The following is an 18,477-nucleotide window of genomic DNA, read 5'->3' as shown; positions in this document are numbered from 1 at the left end:
TTCAAGAGATGATCAACTAAAAAAGAATATGTACACAAACATATGCAACATACATATTATGACTCATCAAGTAACCCTATAATAACGTCATAGACCTGAGAACAGAAAAAGTGCAAAATTTGATTTAGGTGACAACTACCAAGACTAAAATTCATTAAGTTTTTCTTGTTCTCTTATATTCATTACTTTTTAACAAAAATTCAATGTTCAAATATTTTGAAAGTCAGCATTTTTAAGTTTTCCGAAACACCTTTTTGCACTAATCTACAGGTTGACCTGAAGTTGGAACAAATTTATGCTGGTGTAAATCTGCTGCAAGTGGTCTCAAAATTCAGAATTCCAAACCAATCCTACTGATTCACTGCTACACAACAGAAGTTTAATTATCCCTAAGGTCGTTAAACTACATAATATGGCAAGTTCTCCATGGAAATGGTGCATGACACATGTAGGAAGCAAACGCTGAACACTGGAATGTGAAGCATTTGCCCATGCAGAGACCCTCTGTAAATGTTTGTCCTGCTCTGGATTTTCGTAAGCGATCCCTACTTCATTATAACGAAGCACATGTCTTTTCTTTTTCTTTGTCAATGGCGTTTGGAAATTACTTCGTAATAACAAAAAGTTCGCTAAATACCTGTTCATTATAAACAGATGTTGTTCCATAGACTTCAATGGCGATAACTTTGGGACTCACATTTTTACTTCGCTATATAAAATGCTGATATAACTGTGTTCATTATAACAGCAGTGCACCCTATACATAATACAAGTATGCCTCCTTCCAAAGCTGGAGGAGGTGGGATAGAATGCAGTTCTACACACCCATAATATTCCTTTTTATTGTACTTAAACTTCAAGACTGCCTTTTTCACGAAATTGTGTGCTCATTTAGACACCACTAAAAACTGTGCACTAAAATGAAGCCCACTGTTGCATACATGTATGTCATAAACTTATTCATAGGATGTCTGTAGTGCCAGACAGACACCTGTTTCATTCATTTCATTCGTGAATGTGACATTAAAAGTGAAAGGTGTAGCCTTATTGGTATTTGCACATACACGTAGATTAAACCCAGTTTATTAACATTGATCATGAAAATAAAAAACAAAACAAAAACAAGGAAAGTTCCATCAAGATTGCAATCCTCTTTCTCATGCAAAAAATAATTTTTGGTCTATTTTACACACAAATTGAGCTTGGATTGCTCAGAACTACAAAGTTATTAATACATGTGCATTGTATTTTGTTCAGAGACAGCCTGGATATTGCAGTTAGCCATCCAACTCATTTCGTGCAATAAAGGTCAATATGGCACTGAATCTGCATCCCTTCTTTTTTTCTTCTTTTCATGCATTCATACAAACAGCTTCAATTTCTATTCTTCTTTCATCATCTTTCAACTTCCTGTGCTTGAAGCTAAGAACACACGATGAAAGTGGCAAGAGTTATCAGAGTTCATGGCAAACAACACCACGGGCAGCACAGTTCGTCTCTTTCACTGAAATTTCTGCCAACTACAGTGTATCTTCATCAGCTCTTGTTGTTAACTCTTTCCATGGGCCTCTCCACATCCTAAAATGTTTTCCACAGATGAAAGGACATCATCGCAAGGTCAAGCAGCAGTGATGGAGTCCACCATTCCAACACTCTCAACTCCATCGTAGAGGAAGAAATTATTCAGTGGTGCATCCCTTCCTGATGCCGCCTGAAAATAACACAAAAATAACAAAAAACAAAAAACACAGCATAAATTATCATTGTCACAAATGTCCATTACTGATTAACCATATGTGACCACCCAGTTCAAAGCCAACAGAGAGGAGGACAAAATTAATTTCCACTTTTCTACACAGTTTGAACAAATGAGCTCTGAGCTTTAAAATGATGTATAACTTGTTAATATTGGCCCATCAGGCATCCTAACACATTAAAAAAAAGTGATTGAAATAAGGGACATTTATGAGGAGCAGTTTCATAGAAAATGGAGAAAAGCAGATGTAATGACTTGGGTCACTCAAGCATGCTGTAAAGGAGTATCAATGAAAACATGTTCTATTTCACAGTGAAAACAGCACCTGTCCGAAAAAGATATCATAATGGTTCAGAAAAACTACTACACAGTATTTGATTTCTATTTTGTTTTAAGCTGCCAAATTTTGATAGAAGGTAGGGAAATGAGTACTCTCTTAGGTAAGAAAAGCTATTAAAATTTGAGCAGGTCAACCCAGATGACATATTTCAGTCCATAACACAGAATCCTAATACACAATTTTTTGTTGGTTTTGAGCTGGGCAGTCATATATGAGAAACTTTTGAGTTTGGAACAAAATAAATACACCTGATCTTCATGCAAACATTGAAGGCATAATAGCCATAAAACAAATGAAGGTGGAGTAAACATCCATCTTTCAAATAATAGCAGAATACTTGATAAAGTTGGGTACACAAGCAATAATCATTACACATGACAGACTTCAGATTTACAGAGTATCTGGTAAAATGTCATAGAAAAGTCTACATGTTTTCTAGCAAATTAAGGATGGGTTACAGGAGTCCTTCAGATCTTACCTTGATCATTTCTTGCCCAATGATCCCACCCACGATGGCACAAGTGGGCCCTAACTCTCCAGTACAGTATCTGTCAAGGTAAGATTTATTGCCAAAGTTACTCACAAGCTGAAAGTAACATTATGTGGTTAAGACAACAAACAAAACATAAAGTAACTTTAGAAACTGCTAATTTTTCAATACAGTATTTTGAACGCCATGACAGAAGAAATAATTCTTCTTTGTTTTCACTATCAATGGAAAATTTATCGCAAAGAAAGTTACTCACATGTCAAAAATCAGCATTATGACATGTGGACCTGAGACAACAGCAACTACATAACTTGACAACTCCTTTGTCAATATTGTATACTTCACACTCTATGATTGGGAAAACATTTCTTCTTTGTTTGAAAATACATACAAAGTTATCATATATCTTATATGACAGTTGTCATATATCTCATATGACAGTAGTCAGGTCACCATTTAAGAATGCACTTCAGGTATATTAATGGTTCTTATAAATTATTTACGTTCTTCTTCTTTCTTTTTTTTCAATGCTTCTGCCCTGCAGGGTGTTGGAGCCACTATTATTTTTTCAGGTTGTCACTGAGGTCAAGTAAAACATGTCATCTTACTCAGTGTAATCCGTGGTTATTAAATCACTCTTCAGTCCCATCTCATTGAAGGCCTCATTGTGCAATCGCTGCAATTCAGTTCTGTCGTTTTCTGCACTTACTGGTTGCAGCTTTCGCCCAAACTTGCTGTGAAACATGAAAAGGGCTGAAATCAAAGAATGAATTGGTTATATAGTCTTATAATGTCTGTCAGCATGGAACAAAACTAAAAGTACTGAAGTTCTCAGCAAATTTCTGGCTAAACTGCATACGCATATTCCTGCAAGTTTATCTGTAATAGCTACTACACCCTAGGTGCTAAAATGATATATTGTGAATGTGTTAACATTGCTATAAAATGCAATGTTATATTAATGTGTAAACTTCAAATGCTGACTATACAGATATCCTTTACTATTTGATAAACCACATGAATAAATGCAATAAAAAGTATAGAAATTCTGGTTTTCTTGACATGCATCAATAGAGAGGTCAAATCTGAGATACTCCCTTGATCATGTTTTGAGTTTACAATTTTCCAATGGCAATCCAAACCCAAGGCAGAATGTAACAGCAGCATATATCTTGCTATTCACTTGCAATGGGCAGATTGTGAGATTTATTGCCCTAAAATTACATTCAGCATCACACATATTACTGTTAGATAGTGAAGGGTCAAACAATTCTAATTTTTAAGGACAAAATATAATATCATTCTTTTGCCTCCAGAGAATTGACAATCTAGGCAAATTATCAATTCCTTTTGAAGAGAGTATACAACAATAACACTGTCCTGACATTAATACTGTAGAAATCAATACTAAAACTCATTTTGTCTGTAAGAAAGGCATCAAATATCATGTACTGGTACACACAGAAATGAGATTTTTACTTATGAACACTGTGCACCCACCTCTCAAAATGAAGAAGATGTAGGGTGCCCTCTTGAGTTGCTTCTCAGACAGACCTGACCAGTCCTTCTCAAAAGCCTCCTTTAGGCGATGGAATGTCATGGTTTTCTTGACAAACACTGTTTCTGTTGGGTCAGCCTTGAGTTTCTTTGCTTGGCTGTCTGTGGCACTGCTTCCCTTCACTTTTTTGACTTTCTCTCTGGGAACAAAAAAGAAAGAAAGAAAAGAAATTATCATATACATGTATTATATGATGAATATTGGAAAACTGTAAAAGCAGTTATTTTCTTGCACAGATATTTTCATTTCATGAGGAGAGCACAGAAATTTTTGTGAAATGTCGTTTTGTTTTTGCGATTTCACAGCGACCCTATCATAAGTGCACGTATGCCTGTCCATTTACAATATTTTCCTGTAATGTCGAATTCACAGCCCAACGTTGATTCAGGCAATTTGCACAAAAAATTAAATCTTCATGAAAATAATAGATTTTACAATACAGCTAATCACCACACTAGTGCGCAATTAGCTTGAGGGGAAAAGACAAGCAAGAAATGTTCACTCCTGTCTTGTAGTTGAAAGTATGGAACAGCTGGAACAGCTCGAAGGAAGACTATATGAATCTTCTTGCACAACTAAATAATGCGAGAGGGAAAAAGCAGGCTTTCTGAGTGATTCATTTGCACGTTGAAAAAAACAAATCAACTTATTTTTATCATAAATATGTATGCATACTCACACTCCATGTACATTTATACATTGGTACACTAAAATATCAATAAAACACTTAATTTCCAATGTTACCCAATGAGAAGCATTCTAGGTCTGAGGTATATGAGTGAATAGACATAGTGATTTAAAAAAAAAAAAAAAATTACTCCAGTTTATGCAATCAACTCACTCCACAAAGCTGTGATGGTTCAGATCAGTAAATGAGAATCCATAGAAGCCATACACGTCCCCAGCAAAGAACTTGATGTTGTTTCTGTGGCAAATATCATTGATCCTCATCATGGTTGTAGGGCTGCAGCAGGTCAGGCACACGATGTCAAACTGTTTGAAGAATTCTTCAGGCTTCTCCATTATGTCTCCAACTTTCACCTGTACATCCACATTGGGATTGAGGTTCTGGGCTCTCTGTCTGGAGGCAACTGCCCTCTACAGATGAAATTTCAACAGGATATACACATCTACTGACATTATCTGATTCACATTGACTTTCTTCAAAGATGCATAAAGAAAACAGCTTTCTCTCTCTTTAAAGAAATAAAAAATGGCCTCTTTAATACAAGAAAGAATGCAGCTAGAATAAAATGACAAATATAATTCTTTCAAAAGCATATTGTAAGATTTAGATCTAATCAACTAAATGTATTACCTCTGCCAATTTTTTTTTCTTTTCCTAAAGCTATTGCTTCCACAAAATCATGGGGGAAAAAACTTTGCTGAGATCCAATACACAAAAAGATTTTGACATTGAAGGCAAATATAATATAAAACAGATAATCCACAAAGTCGTGAACAAACAACAGCTCTTTTTGTTTTTAACAAGAAAAGAAAAGATAATATCAAAAAATAGAATTTTGAAAAGCTTACATTTTTGCCGCAGTCTTCTCTGGAGGCAAGAAACTGTGAGCTGGAATCATTTTTGGATAGAACCTCAGAATCCATGAGTGTGACAGACTTGATGCCAGCAAGGACAACATTCTTGCAGACCTCTGCTCCAAGACCTCCCAAGCCAACAAGAAGTATACTGCTGGCCCTCAACCTATGGCCAAAAAAAAAAAAAAAGCAACCTCGTGTTCAATGCAGGGCATCCATCATTTCTAAACAATAATTGTAGCTATAAGCCCAAATCACAATGCATTAGATCAGGTATAGGCAAAGATATAGAGTCTATATCTCGATTATCAATACTTTTATATCTTACCACCTAAAAATGGTAGGAAATAAATGAAAGCATGCTGTGCTGTCACTGTAAAGTATTCAATTCAACATTCTGTTTTCTCTCCACCATGGCCGAGACAGTTCTGGTTGCCAGGGATTTATAGCTGTACATGATGCAATGTAAACACCCACACAAACAAATTTACAGCCTAAAGAGTCAAGGTATCAACAACAACAACCACGGCGCTACTGTAATTAAGGCAGGAAACTGCACTAGCGCCTCAATGACCATAATGACTTCAAAATGATATGGAAGTCCTAGGGAATTCCTATCTGATCAGATGATATGAATATGATAGTATGTTTCACATTCATTATCATTACAATATACTACAGTGGACTCCCGTTATAACGATGTCCTCGGGACTGGCAATTTTCTTTCGTTATATCGAACATATAAACAATGAAAATACAAAGAGTGGATAATGTTGCGGCCTGAATTTGTACTTCGTTGTAACCGGAATTTTGTTATAACCATGTTTGTTATAATGGGAGTGCACTGTATTTGATAGGCCCTTACGGCCCTTCACCCACAGTTCACATACACTGCAGATTACATCTTCATTGTAGACCAATTTTGTACCTCTTGGCCTTGCATTTTGGTGTTGTTATTACTTTCAGGAATATCTTTTGAAATTTTAATTCAATTTATGTGACCTGTACATGGTTGATCTCTGCCTTTTTACTCTGGGTCATTAATCAACATTGAATATTAGGACTTCTTCACCCCTTTGGCTTTAGGACTATAAACGTTAGGAGTTTTCCTAAGTAAACACACATAAAATATAAATTTACTTACCTACCGGTAGCTCTGGGTCATACGCTATCATATTTTCATACACATCTAGAAATAAAAATTAGATTTACAAGTAATAAAAAACTACTATACATTTGTGTTCCTGCCAGCTTAATACCACTGTCAATGCGGAATAACTTGGCCTTAGCCTTCGCTTGGGGCCTTGGGCCATTTTGGGGCCATACAAACCGTTTTTGTGCATCCAGTCCCCACAGTCGTATCTGTCTATCATACAGTTCTGCTTCCTCTTCAGTGATTTGCTGTTCTTGCATGTTGATTTCTCCTCCAGATGGATCACTTTCAGTCTTAATAAGAGGAACCACTGCAACAACACTAACGTTACACTGTTGGCGATGTTTCTTGTTAATTACTGAGCAGTGCAGCATCCGCACATGAATAAAAGGACATGTGTGATGTGAACAAAGCTGAGAGCTCCAGCAATGTTGCCTCAGTAGTAGCTAGCGGTTCGTACCGGTGCGGCGTGCGGTGCTGGCTCGCCGGCCGGCCGCGGGGCTAGGCTCGGCGTGCGATGGCGATGGGACAAACAAGGGCTGGCGCGCTGGCGCTGGCGGCGGTAGCCGCGCCAGCCGATTTATACTGCCCTCTACGTTCGTCGTTTGACCTTACTATTGCCTACCGTCGACAACATGGCCGAAGGTAAATATTGCAGCGATATCATCGAACTTTTTTCTTGTTTCACCCTGATTTGTGATACTGCAACACCTGGAATCGTTTATTTTGAATCTTAATTCTGTGTACATGCTTTCAAGTATATGAGGACTGAGTTTTAGGTGGATTTGTAGAGCCCAAAGCTATCCGTCGCTGATGCACTGTGCGGTGGTCTGTGTGTTGCTAGGTCGCGGCGGACAGTCCCATTCACAAACATTTCTGTAGGATATGGAGTATTGCAGTGTACAATAGATAGCGCCCGAGCTCGAGTCGAGTACAGAGTAGAAATATGACTAGAATGTAACCCGGGAAAATCTCAAAAATCCAAAAAGGTCCCTCTACTTTCCTATTTAATGTTCCATGACAACTGTTGAGTATATATATGTAACCATTTTCCCATTTGCACTTTGATGACTGTCTGTGTTAATAATGTACCGTGGGCTAGTGGCCGTATGTAGAATGAGAGACATGATGTCATCTGTGCTGTGCTGTGTGAAACAAGTCAGTAGGGATTTTATGCGAGTGATGACAGTGATGTTGTTTCTTGGCCCTCGGGTTACCAAGTATAGTAATAGTATGTGGGGCCGCTCATGTGTATCTTGTTAGATTATGTACTGGTGTAGAATAGAGATGGAGTTCTTCTCTATAATTACACCCAAACTCATTAAGGTCAAGAGTATAATCTTTCATCCGTTTATGGTTTATGTCTCGAGACATCCTGTATTTTATTATTGTCATTGTGTGTTTTGTTTTGTCTTTGTCTTGTCCTGTTCCTATGTTTTACTTCCATTTGAACATATTATAGATAATTGAAATTGAATTAATAATTTTAGGTCAGCTGAAAATAAGGGACATTTCCTTTCTGGCTAGGCTGCTACTGCTAAAGCATAACTGTTAACCTACACCGTATGTATGTATAATTGTCATTCTATTTTTGCATCTTTTTTTTCTTTTCACTGTCTTACTGATATGTTTGTAATTGTATCCAAATATTGATGTTTGTATGTATTTGTTTTTAATATGTTCCTTGCTTTGGTGAAATAAAGAAACTTGAAACTTGGAGAAAAAAATCAAATAAAAAAACAAACATTCCTATTGGCTCTCCATCTCTCTCTTTCTCTTTCCACCTCTCTCTCCATCCTTTACCTGCATTCTTTTGGTAATGATGAGCAGTAGACCTACAAACAGTTAAATGGAAAGAAGAGAAATGAATGAATCAAATATTGCAGGAGCAGACTTGACCCTGCTTGACTTCTTGACGCAATCAGCAGTGTGTAACCCGCTTGTGCTAGTGAGCAAAAGCTGCCAGCTAAATGGTCTGGATCGTATGGAATGATCTAAATAGCAAATACTGAACATCTGAACATACAATAGGTTCCATATATGGCAGTAGGCAACATGCTAATAATGTTAATTACCTCTGCCAAGGGAGGAGGTTATGTTTTTATTACCATTTGTTTGTTTGTCTGTGTGCAAAATAACTCTGAAAGTTGTGAACGGATTTAGATGAAACTTGCAGGAAAGATTGAGAATGACACTAGGAACAGATGATTAACTTTTGGTAGTGATCCGGAAACTTTGATGGATTTTATGATGGATTTTCAATATTTTGGCAGGTAGGGTCAATGAACTTGAGAGTTCAAGCTGCACATTTTTTTTAGGTTTTCATACGCGCACTAAAGTGCATGCTCTACTGCGAGGCGCGCCATGCAGCTGAGGGTTGATGACGTAACAAAAGGCTTCTATATTGGGAATTCGGGCAATTTTTAGCATGCATAGCCTACATATGGGCAGATTTCACTTATGATCTCTATGGAAGAAGAAGATCGTTGATGGAAATTAGCTGCTTGGCGGAGGTCTGCGCTCTCAGAGTGCTTCTCTAGTTATATATGCTAAATAATGCCAATGTTTATTTCTTGGGGGGGGGGGGAGGGAGGGTGATAAAGGAATTCTTAACCAAATGAGTGTAGTTTTTATTGCATCTTCAGACTGCCTGATTTCTCAGGCGTTTACGATGTAATTAGTGCCTTCACTGTCTCTTTTATGCTTCATATTTGAAAGGGTTTTTTTCTCTCTCTCTCTCTTGTTCAAATCAAATCTCCTTCCATGTACAATGTATCCCAATATGCATTGTATGCAACATCATGTGAACTACCTGTACAGCTGTACATGTGTATGCCTGATATGTGTATTGTTCTTGTTTTGTACAGGAGAGCAAGCTCCTCAAGTAGCAGAGACACCAGTGCTATCTCAAGAACCTGCTGTAAGTATTGTGCTAGCTCTTTGGACAGATTTCTCTTCTATGAATAGGGGATATTTGTTTGATATTCAGTTTTACTGTCAGTTACCACATCCCTAATTGTTTGCTATTTAATTCCTCACGCAGGCTTTTTGTTTACATGGTGTGGCAATAGAGTATTACTGTATACGCTATAATTTTCGCGTACATAAATTTTCGCGAGTTGCCGCTGTCACTCATTTTCGCGAGTGGTTAAATTCGCAATTGGGGGACCAGAGAAAATATGAAGTGGCAAAGAAATTGTGAATTTTCAACTTACTAGCAAATAAGAATGATACTAGTTATACACTGCATGAAAAAAAACTTACCAAACTCTGCAAACTTGTAAGTTAGAATTCAACATTTTTGAAGTGGTTAAGTCCATCGCGCTAGATTTCTGACGAGTGGTCCCCTTGCGATAATGGATTGGCACTCTACAGTATTCGTAAGTAGACGTGGACGTGCGTAAACAAGCTTAGCCAGTATGGTCTATTCGGTAAGCCGTGACATGGTATACTAGTACTGAAATGTTCGTATCATCAAGGCAAGGGATTCATTGGAAGGTAATATTTTCGCGTGTTGTTAATTTCGCGAATAGCTCCAGACTCGCGAAATTCGCGAAAATAAAACCCCCGCGAAATATATAGCGTATACAGTAGTATACCTGGTTTTGTATCTAAATATTTCATCATTCTTATGAGCATTTGAATCAGTCTGTCAGGTTGGGTCAGCAAAAGTGCATGATGCCCATGTAACGGAGGTATCCATTCTGCTATTTCACAATGAAAATGATCACAAATGTGGTTAAGTTTTGCCGTGTCAATATGAACTTTGGCCCCTGCTATAGTGTTGCCAGTTTAAGTCAGAAATCTTTCATGGATTTGCTGTACAGCAAGTTAATTTTCTTATATGTGTTACATGGACATTACATTTATGTAACATTGGCAATGAATTCTGCGGTCTGAAATTGCAATGCCCATGATGCTTGACCATTTCCTTTCTGAAGTCATGATTGGCAAATATTTGCTTGGTTTTAAAGAGGCCTGGATTTTGAGTTCTATTATGTCACAAAAGATGACCCAACCCCGTGGACCAACTCATGCGTGTACTTCTGTGCTCCTCACAGTATTCCCCCCCCCCCCCCAAAAAAAAAAAAAAAAAAAAAAAAAAATATATATATATATATATATATATATATATATATATATATATATACAGGGGAAACTCATTGTAATGAACAATGCTATAACGAGATATCGGTTATTACGAGGAAACTTTCCTGGTCCCAAATTTCCTCCCACACAAGTCTATGTAAAATGCTACTCTTATAGCGAGATCGGCTATAACGAAATAACTGCTATAACGAGATAAATTGTGTGATTTCCAAACAAAGAAAAACATAGCCAATCAAACCTGTTATAGCGAGGTAAAGCAAAGTGTCTTCAGGTAAAGTTTTTCTTCGCCTGTGCTATCATGTTCCGAGATTGTAAAGCTCGATGCACCAAAACTGTGTCTTGTACACACATATTTTCTTCAGTGCACTCCAGTTAGCATAACATGTTGTACGTGTATGTGTGTGTTTGTGCGCGCGCGCACTGATACATGCAGAAAGTGTGGTGGGACAGCTGTATGCATACATGACATCATCATGACATTTAGCAGGTGTAAGACAATCTGATGCTGTGATTGGCTTTCTACGTAGGGAATTCCCCATCTTCACACTCAGTCATGATGTACATAAATGCAGAATGTGTCACATACACACACAGCATTGTGCAGACCATATTCAAGCTTTCCACACACAACACACGCTTGAAAACCACATACCAATCCACAGACGATCTTGACACAATCGCAAACTACATGTACGGTATATAAATTTACAAATTCAAACATCTACAATTAATAAGAAACACATTCTTGATATTGGATTTCATTAGCGAAAAAACATCTTCCTACCCGTGAAGGTGAGTAATTCCCTAACACACATTACCAAGTTATCAGTATTGATTGAAAGATGATGGGTAGTCCCACACGTGCAAATTAATGTCTTAATGTTATGCTTTCTTTTATGCCTACTGATATAACAAGATATCGGCTATAACGAGTAAAACGACCTGGTCCCGACCATCTCATTATATTGAGTTCCACTGTATATATATATGCTCAATTGTGATTATGTAACATTTACTTGATTTGGAAAAGCCAAATGGTAGAAAGCATAACATCATGGGTCATTAGACACTTGATATAATGATGATTTGTGACATCAACTTGACTTGTCATGGGTTCTTCCAGATAAACGCAATGTATCTGGAAGATACTCGGGCTTCTTCAGCACATTTTTTTTTCTTTTAACTAGATTTTTGTAGTCTTGTTCTATCATTACCCTCATTTTTTCATGCATTTAGGGCCATACTGTTTACTTAACTTAACAACAACAACAACAAAATGAGCAAGAATAATGTGAAAATAAAGCAAGTCAAATTGAATTACTTCTTCTCCTATGATGTCCGTCTTCATCTAGGCTATGACAATCATGAAGTACAGTAGGACCTCGATTATCTGGCCACACTGGGACTGGTGGGCTTGAGATAATCAATTTGACCGGATAAGAGAGTTGTGCTCAAATATAGCACTTTTTAAATTGTAGCATATCATGCTCGGGGTATACACATACATTATTACCAGTTCATTAATATTATGATTATCTGCATGGCATTGTCATGTTTCCTACTTCATAAATTGATTATCGAACTTGAGCAAAATATAAGTAAAATATCCCTTCATGTATTGTTTCTTTGAGTGATATTAACCGACACTATGAGATCAATATTGCGACTTGTCAAATACTAACTGCATTGTACTGTAACCACTGCTGTGCGCTTAATGCCAGTGACAAGCGCAGCACCAGTCATTGACATCATCTTATGAACTGACCGCTGTGATGATTGGACTATGTCCCGTCATGTATTCGCATGTTACTGTATAAGCTGTTATTTTCGTGAGGGTTTAATTTTCGTGAGAATCACAGTTGGATCACAAAAATGTCTCCATGCGGTCGAGTAATAGTGCATTTACATTAGCATCGGCATCAATTCGCAAAAACAACATCTCACAAAAATGTATATCAGATGACCTCCTCATTCGCGAAAATATCTGCACGCGAAAATAACAGCGTATACAGTAGTAATCGTTGAACATGGTGTTTGTTTTTAGTGAAATTTGGCAATAAAACTACATGAAAACATGAACAAAATGTCAGCAAGTCGATGTCCAGATGACAGAGAATCCGGATAATCAATGGCCGGATAATCAAAGTCCTACTGTAGGCTATGTTGAATTTTATCAAAATGTAAAGTTTACTTGCATTTTTCCACCCACTGCATGTCTGATTTTAGATTATCATTGGCAGTAGCTCTGTTTTTTGCCTATGAGAAAAGACTGGTTTGCCAAAAGCACTTGATTCAAACTCAAAATGAATATATGTCAGTTGGTACCTAGTAAACTCACTGCAAGCAGTAGCTCAATTAAACTTTAACCCTAACTAGGCCGGGCTATTTAGGTAGATGATAGAGCCGTGGGGGGGCCCTCCCAGGCCCCCTCCAGATCTCGGCCGTCGACCACGTGATCGTGACGAAAATTGGCACACACATTACCTATGATGAAATGTAAAGTACCATGAAGTTAATTTTTCCAAAAAATTATCATTTATGCTAAATTATGCTAATTTATGTATAATGATGCATGAAATCAGACAATTTGATATAAATCACTAAATAAACCTCAAAACAGGCACATTTTTTGTGTAAATATTCTTTTTAGTGTCCTTAGCAAATGTAAGAGGAAAAAAATTATGCCATCAGAAAAATTTCGTATTTCATCGTTTTTTTAATTTCTTTGGTTTTTCGACTTTATGTTTTTCATTGTTTTTTCAATGAAATTTGTCCGTGACATTTTTCCTAACAAGAAAATATGTTATTAAATGATTTTAATCCATAAAACCCCCAAATAATCATGCTCTTATGAAATTTGCCTGTTAGCACAGTTTGCATTGAAATTGTACACAAATTCCGTTTTTGAGCGATTTTTGGTCTGACATGCATGTACATATTTAAGCGCAACTTCGGAACCTCGCTCCCGGGCATCGCACATTTGGTGTCAAAAGTTGCGGGAGACTCAAAAGAAAAAAGTCATGAAACATCGTGGCGATAGCTTTTTGCGATGGCAATGCATTGCACGGAACGTCGAGGGGGGAGGACCTCGGAGGCCTTCCCTCCCTCCAACCTAGTTAGGGTTTAAAGTTTGATTATCTTTTGCTACAAGACTCATCTTGTTCAGACCTACATGTAGTTCTTTTTAATAAGGTCATTGAGGTCAAAGAGAATATTCATCCATACTGTGCACTTTCATGCAGACTTTTAATTCTTATTTACATGCATGTATGTTTGATTGTATCAAGTCCAGCTGCTATTTTCTGCTTTGTAGTATAAAAACTTTATGAGGCAGAGCACCTTATATGGGTGAGAAGCATGCCTCACGTGTAAGGACTACTTTTTTTTTTCTTCAGCCGGTCGTGGCTGCTGCAGAAAACCCACATGCTGAGCATGGCTTGACAGAGAATGTACAGAAGATAATCTCAACTGAGAAGGCGGAGGTGGAGAAACAGAGCAGACCCAAGGTCGACCTCCAGTCACTGACAACCAGGAACTACTTGGACACTACTGTGGTCCCCATCCTCCTGCAGGCCATGTCAGCCTTGGCTAAGGAGAGGTACAGTGTAGACTGCCACTTACCTTGAATCCATGCCTAGCATGAACCTTCCCCAGCTATCCCTCCCCCCCCCCCCCCTCTCCCAATAAAAAGACTTCAAATAAATAGGATAAAAATGAAAATTAATAAGAAATAAAGAATGACAATTTTAAAAAGAAATGTAAGTCAATAGACAATAAAATTAAAAAAGAAATAAGAAATGAAAAATTAAAAAAGAAATATAAGCCAGTAGATAATTGAATCAATTTGAAAATAGAATAATAATAAAGTAATAATTTAAAAAATTGAATAAGATTAAGATAAGAGTGCTCTAAGAAACATCAGTATTAAGCATTATATGAATGTTATGTATTATTATTATCAAAAATTACAAAGGTAAAAAAGTTTAAAAATTACTATTGTTCCCCTTTGTTATTGCTATGTGTTTTTCATCCCCTGATAGGTTTTAACGTAAGTTTCAAGAAAATGTGATTGTACATGTTTTCCATATTGATTGCATGCCCTGATAACAAAACGATGATTTTAATTTACTGTATCCTTATTACAAATTATGCACATGTACACACAGGTTATGCATTTTCATCATGCTTTTGTTTGTTTCCTTTTAACAGAAATCTTTTGATAATGAAATAAAAAGACTTATTGTGGGAGTGCCCTATACTGTCTTGGATTTGTCTTTTCTGCACAGTCAATTCCCTAGAATGAAAAATTTGTACTGGTTTTCATGTCATTTTTCTGTGAACAGACCTCCAAACCCGATTGAGTACCTAGCATCCTACCTCCTGAAGAACAAAGACCAGTTTGAAAACAGCTAGGCAGGACCTCTTGTGCAGATACGGGACGGATGAAGATTCTGGATCATGCAGCAATATTTAATACTTTCACATTAGCACTTGAATAGCAAAGGATTTGATGCCACAACTGTATGTTTTCTTCTCTTCTCTTTATTATTGAATGGCTCCTTTGTGAAGTAGGATTTTTCAATTAAGTCTTGAGACTAGACATTATGAATGTTGTGTAGACGGAGTCTTGTGTTTCACCTTTCAGTAGCACTATCTAGGGAGCATGTTTTTGATGTGATTAATTGTGCATGTGTTGAAATATTTTCCTGTTTTCAGATTTTTGTAGATCACTATGTTTATTGTGTCACATTTTGTAAAATTTGAAGTGGAGATATATGTGTAAAGATGTATTCCAGACGAATCCAGATACTTATGAAGAGTTTATATGTGTAGAAAGTGTCAAGAGATTATGTCATGTCCTATTTCACATTGCTACCTTCACGTGTAATCGGTTTGCTGGACTATGGATAGGTTAAACACACTATCATATTATCATCTTTGATGTATAACCCAAAAAAGACTTACCTTCGTACGCTACTTGTACAGATGTATACAGATATGTGGTAGCTGTTCCACATGATAATCAGATTTTATTAAATTTGCTTTCCTGTATAGATGATAACATGCATTTTCATTTGTATCTTTTTTCCTGTCTGTGTACCTTTCAAATTTTGTGTGCAGTATGGGTGATGTAGTGTACACAAAACCTATCATGGTCTTTGAAGTGTGGTTGCTTGAAGAGAGGCTATCATGCTGCATTTAGTGTACATTGTATTTACCAAAGTGATATCTAGTGCTTTCATATTAGAATTGATGTGTTTGCATTAAATGTACACCTAGTCAGTTCTAAAAGACAGTTAACCTACAGGCATGTTGTCCATAACTGCTTGGCTTCCAAAATAAGAAAAGATGATTCAATCATGGGTTTTGCAATGAGTAGGGTGCATTGCTATGTCAAAGCAAAGATTAACTATTGTTACGGCTTAAATAGACATTAACATTGCAAAGAAATTGCCCGATCTAAGGCCTATACATGTTCAAGTAAATTGACAAGCAGAAAGATTCATGGCATTTGTTCCCATTACAAAAATCTATTTCTTTATAGTAAACTGTTACATATGTTCGTTTAACATACCATATGTTTTGTTTTGATACATTCTTCAATGAGTATTTTTTTAGCATTCATGAAAGCATTTTTTTTTTCATTAGCCCTACTAAGTGTATTTGGAGTCCAGATGATTACACAAATGTATTTGTGACTGACATTTGTGTGTGTGTGTGTGTGTGTGTGTCTTAATATCTGTTTATGTGTCTGCACCGTATGCATTTATGCATTCATACTCCTACAAATGGTTTAATATCCTGTTTCACTTAAAGAGATACATATATCCTGAAATGCTCTAATTTAAACAATCTAATGTAAAACGGTGATGTCTGTAGTGTGCCAAGATGCAATCTGTTTCAAAGATATGTGAACATGCCTTGCAAGTACAGTGCACTCCCGTTATAACGAAATGCTCGGGACCGGCAGTTTTCTTTCGTTATAACGAAATTTCGTTATAACCGAACAAATACAATATACAACAAAAACAAGGAAACCACGCATATATCATATTCTGTTTGTTGAGTACTCATCTTAAACTGTGCAGATATGTGAAACGGAATGGTACACTGTACCTTTTAAATTTCGTTTGGATATTATATTAAAGAGAGCAAAAAATTGACGGAAACTGTGCGTGACACACGGAGCGAACACACCGTGATGTAAAGCGTTCGCCCATGCTTGTTCCACTACGAATTTTCGAAAGCAATCCGCATTTCGTTATAACGGAGCACATTTCTTTTGTTTTTCTTTGTCCGTGGGGCTCGGAAAAGACTTCGTTGTAACGAAAATTTCGCTATAACCGTGTTCGTTATAAGCGAATTTTGTACCATAGACATTAATGGCGATAATTTTGGGACCAGAAGTTTTACCTCGTTGTAACGAAATAACGAAATTTTGTTATAACCGTGTTCGTTGTAACGGGAGTGCACTGTAGCAGGACCAGACATTTCTCATTCTCAGAGAGAGAGAGAGAGAGAGAGATAAAGAAAGAATGGATACAGTGTGAGCAAAGCTCTAGGCTGAATTCTGCTGGTAGGGAAATGGGATACAATTATTGAGAGAAAACTTGCTGCTGCTTGATGTTGAACACATGCATGCTCTTGTATGACTACCTTGGTATTTGTTGTAGTTTATTTGTTTTTCCTTTGTTTACTTTTTTGAGAGAGCATGTAATTGTGAGTCAAGAGCATGTTTATCTGTGCTACATCATGGTGGTGCATTTTACCTCATTCTTAGTACAGAGGAACCTTGTTAAAAAGAGAGGAGAAATTCCAAAAAAAAACCCAACCACCTCCTTAACGAGGTGATTTTGTGTGTCCCAACTCATTTATTAAATATTTCTCTATTTTTTGTACCCTTGTACAGTGAGAAACCTAATGAGACAAGGTAATTGCAATGGTTTTTAGGCGTTCGGTAGGCTTTTCTGAATAATTTGTTTGTGACATCTTTGCAGTGAGTAATGCGCATAAGATGTCCCTGCCATGAATACAGTGTACATGTACATGTACTTCTGTACTAAAGAAGTTTTTTGTATCATCTTGAGTCTGGGACATTTGGCACAGTTTACCATCCAGTTATGATTACGCAATCGACAAAGTAAAGCACACACACATCTTGCATCATACACGAACTTTCGTATATCACAATGTTTCTAGGGAATGCTATTCATCCAGTTTCTCTTTTTTTTAAAGTTTTTTCTTTCTTTTTCTTTTTTTGATGGGGGGGAGGGAGTCAGGGGTTAGTTTCATTCACTCATTACCCTGCAGTGTGTATAACAAATGCTACATGCATTCATCTTTCTCAAGGAAGAAATAAAGTGGGATCTCTTGGTGGCTTGCACCCGTGTTGTGACATTGCAATGCATGGTACCAGGGGGGAGGGGCTTAATGTTCTTTGTGTTTGTTCGCTTGTTTGTTTGTTGTTGTTTTTTCTGATGCCTGAGGGACAGTAATGGTATGCATTATCCCAAACAAGATAAGATGG

General features: G+C 37.0%; 2 protein-coding genes across 2 annotated transcripts; one reads left to right on the top strand and one right to left on the bottom strand.

Annotated features, from left to right (window-relative positions):
• Positions 1-1,252: 1,252 nt before the first annotated feature.
• LOC139741229 (SUMO-activating enzyme subunit 1-like) lies at positions 1,253-7,204 on the bottom strand. The gene is made up of 7 exons (XM_071651824.1): positions 7,017-7,204; positions 5,681-5,852; positions 4,986-5,242; positions 4,087-4,283; positions 3,195-3,339; positions 2,575-2,644; positions 1,253-1,711 (listed from the first exon to the last, which is right to left on the bottom strand). The coding sequence occupies exons 1-7, from the start codon at positions 7,097-7,099 to the stop codon at positions 1,619-1,621; spliced, it is 1,017 nt and encodes a 338-aa protein (XP_071507925.1). The 5' UTR covers positions 7,100-7,204; the 3' UTR covers positions 1,253-1,618.
• Positions 7,205-7,470: 266 nt separating this feature from the next.
• LOC139741228 (protein dpy-30 homolog) lies at positions 7,471-16,011 on the top strand. Its single transcript, XM_071651822.1, has 4 exons — positions 7,471-7,484; positions 9,707-9,759; positions 14,345-14,547; positions 15,293-16,011. Exons 1-4 carry the CDS (start codon positions 7,475-7,477, stop codon positions 15,360-15,362), a joined length of 336 nt encoding a protein of 111 aa, XP_071507923.1. The 5' UTR covers positions 7,471-7,474; the 3' UTR covers positions 15,363-16,011.
• The last annotated feature ends 2,466 nt before the right edge of the window (positions 16,012-18,477 follow it).

This window comes from Diadema antillarum, unplaced genomic scaffold (genome assembly GCF_040938485.1).
Source record: "Diadema antillarum isolate AM-2024a unplaced genomic scaffold, OU_Dant_1.0 seq00000910_RagTag, whole genome shotgun sequence".
NCBI classification, from domain to species: domain Eukaryota; kingdom Metazoa; phylum Echinodermata; class Echinoidea; order Diadematoida; family Diadematidae; genus Diadema; species Diadema antillarum.
This window is presented reverse-complemented; position numbering and strand designations above follow the sequence as displayed.

Bases quoted from the DNA above. Each gene is read 5' to 3' on its own strand.
- LOC139741228 (XM_071651822.1), top strand. The intron at 9,760-14,344 runs GTAAGTATTGTG...TTTTTTCTTCAG, and splicing joins TGCTATCTCAAGAACCTGCT to CCGGTCGTGGCTGCTGCAGA. The intron at 14,548-15,292 runs GTACAGTGTAGA...TTCTGTGAACAG, and splicing joins TCAGCCTTGGCTAAGGAGAG to ACCTCCAAACCCGATTGAGT.
- LOC139741229 (XM_071651824.1), bottom strand. From the start codon at position 7,099: ATGCAAGAACAGCAAATCACTGAAGAGGAAGCAGAACTGTATGATAGA. The intron at 3,340-4,086 runs GTGGGTGCACAG...CTTTGATTTCAG, and splicing joins CATCTTCTTCATTTTGAGAG to CCCTTTTCATGTTTCACAGC. The intron at 1,712-2,574 runs GTAAGATCTGAA...TGTTATTTTCAG, and splicing joins TTGGGCAAGAAATGATCAAG to GCGGCATCAGGAAGGGATGC.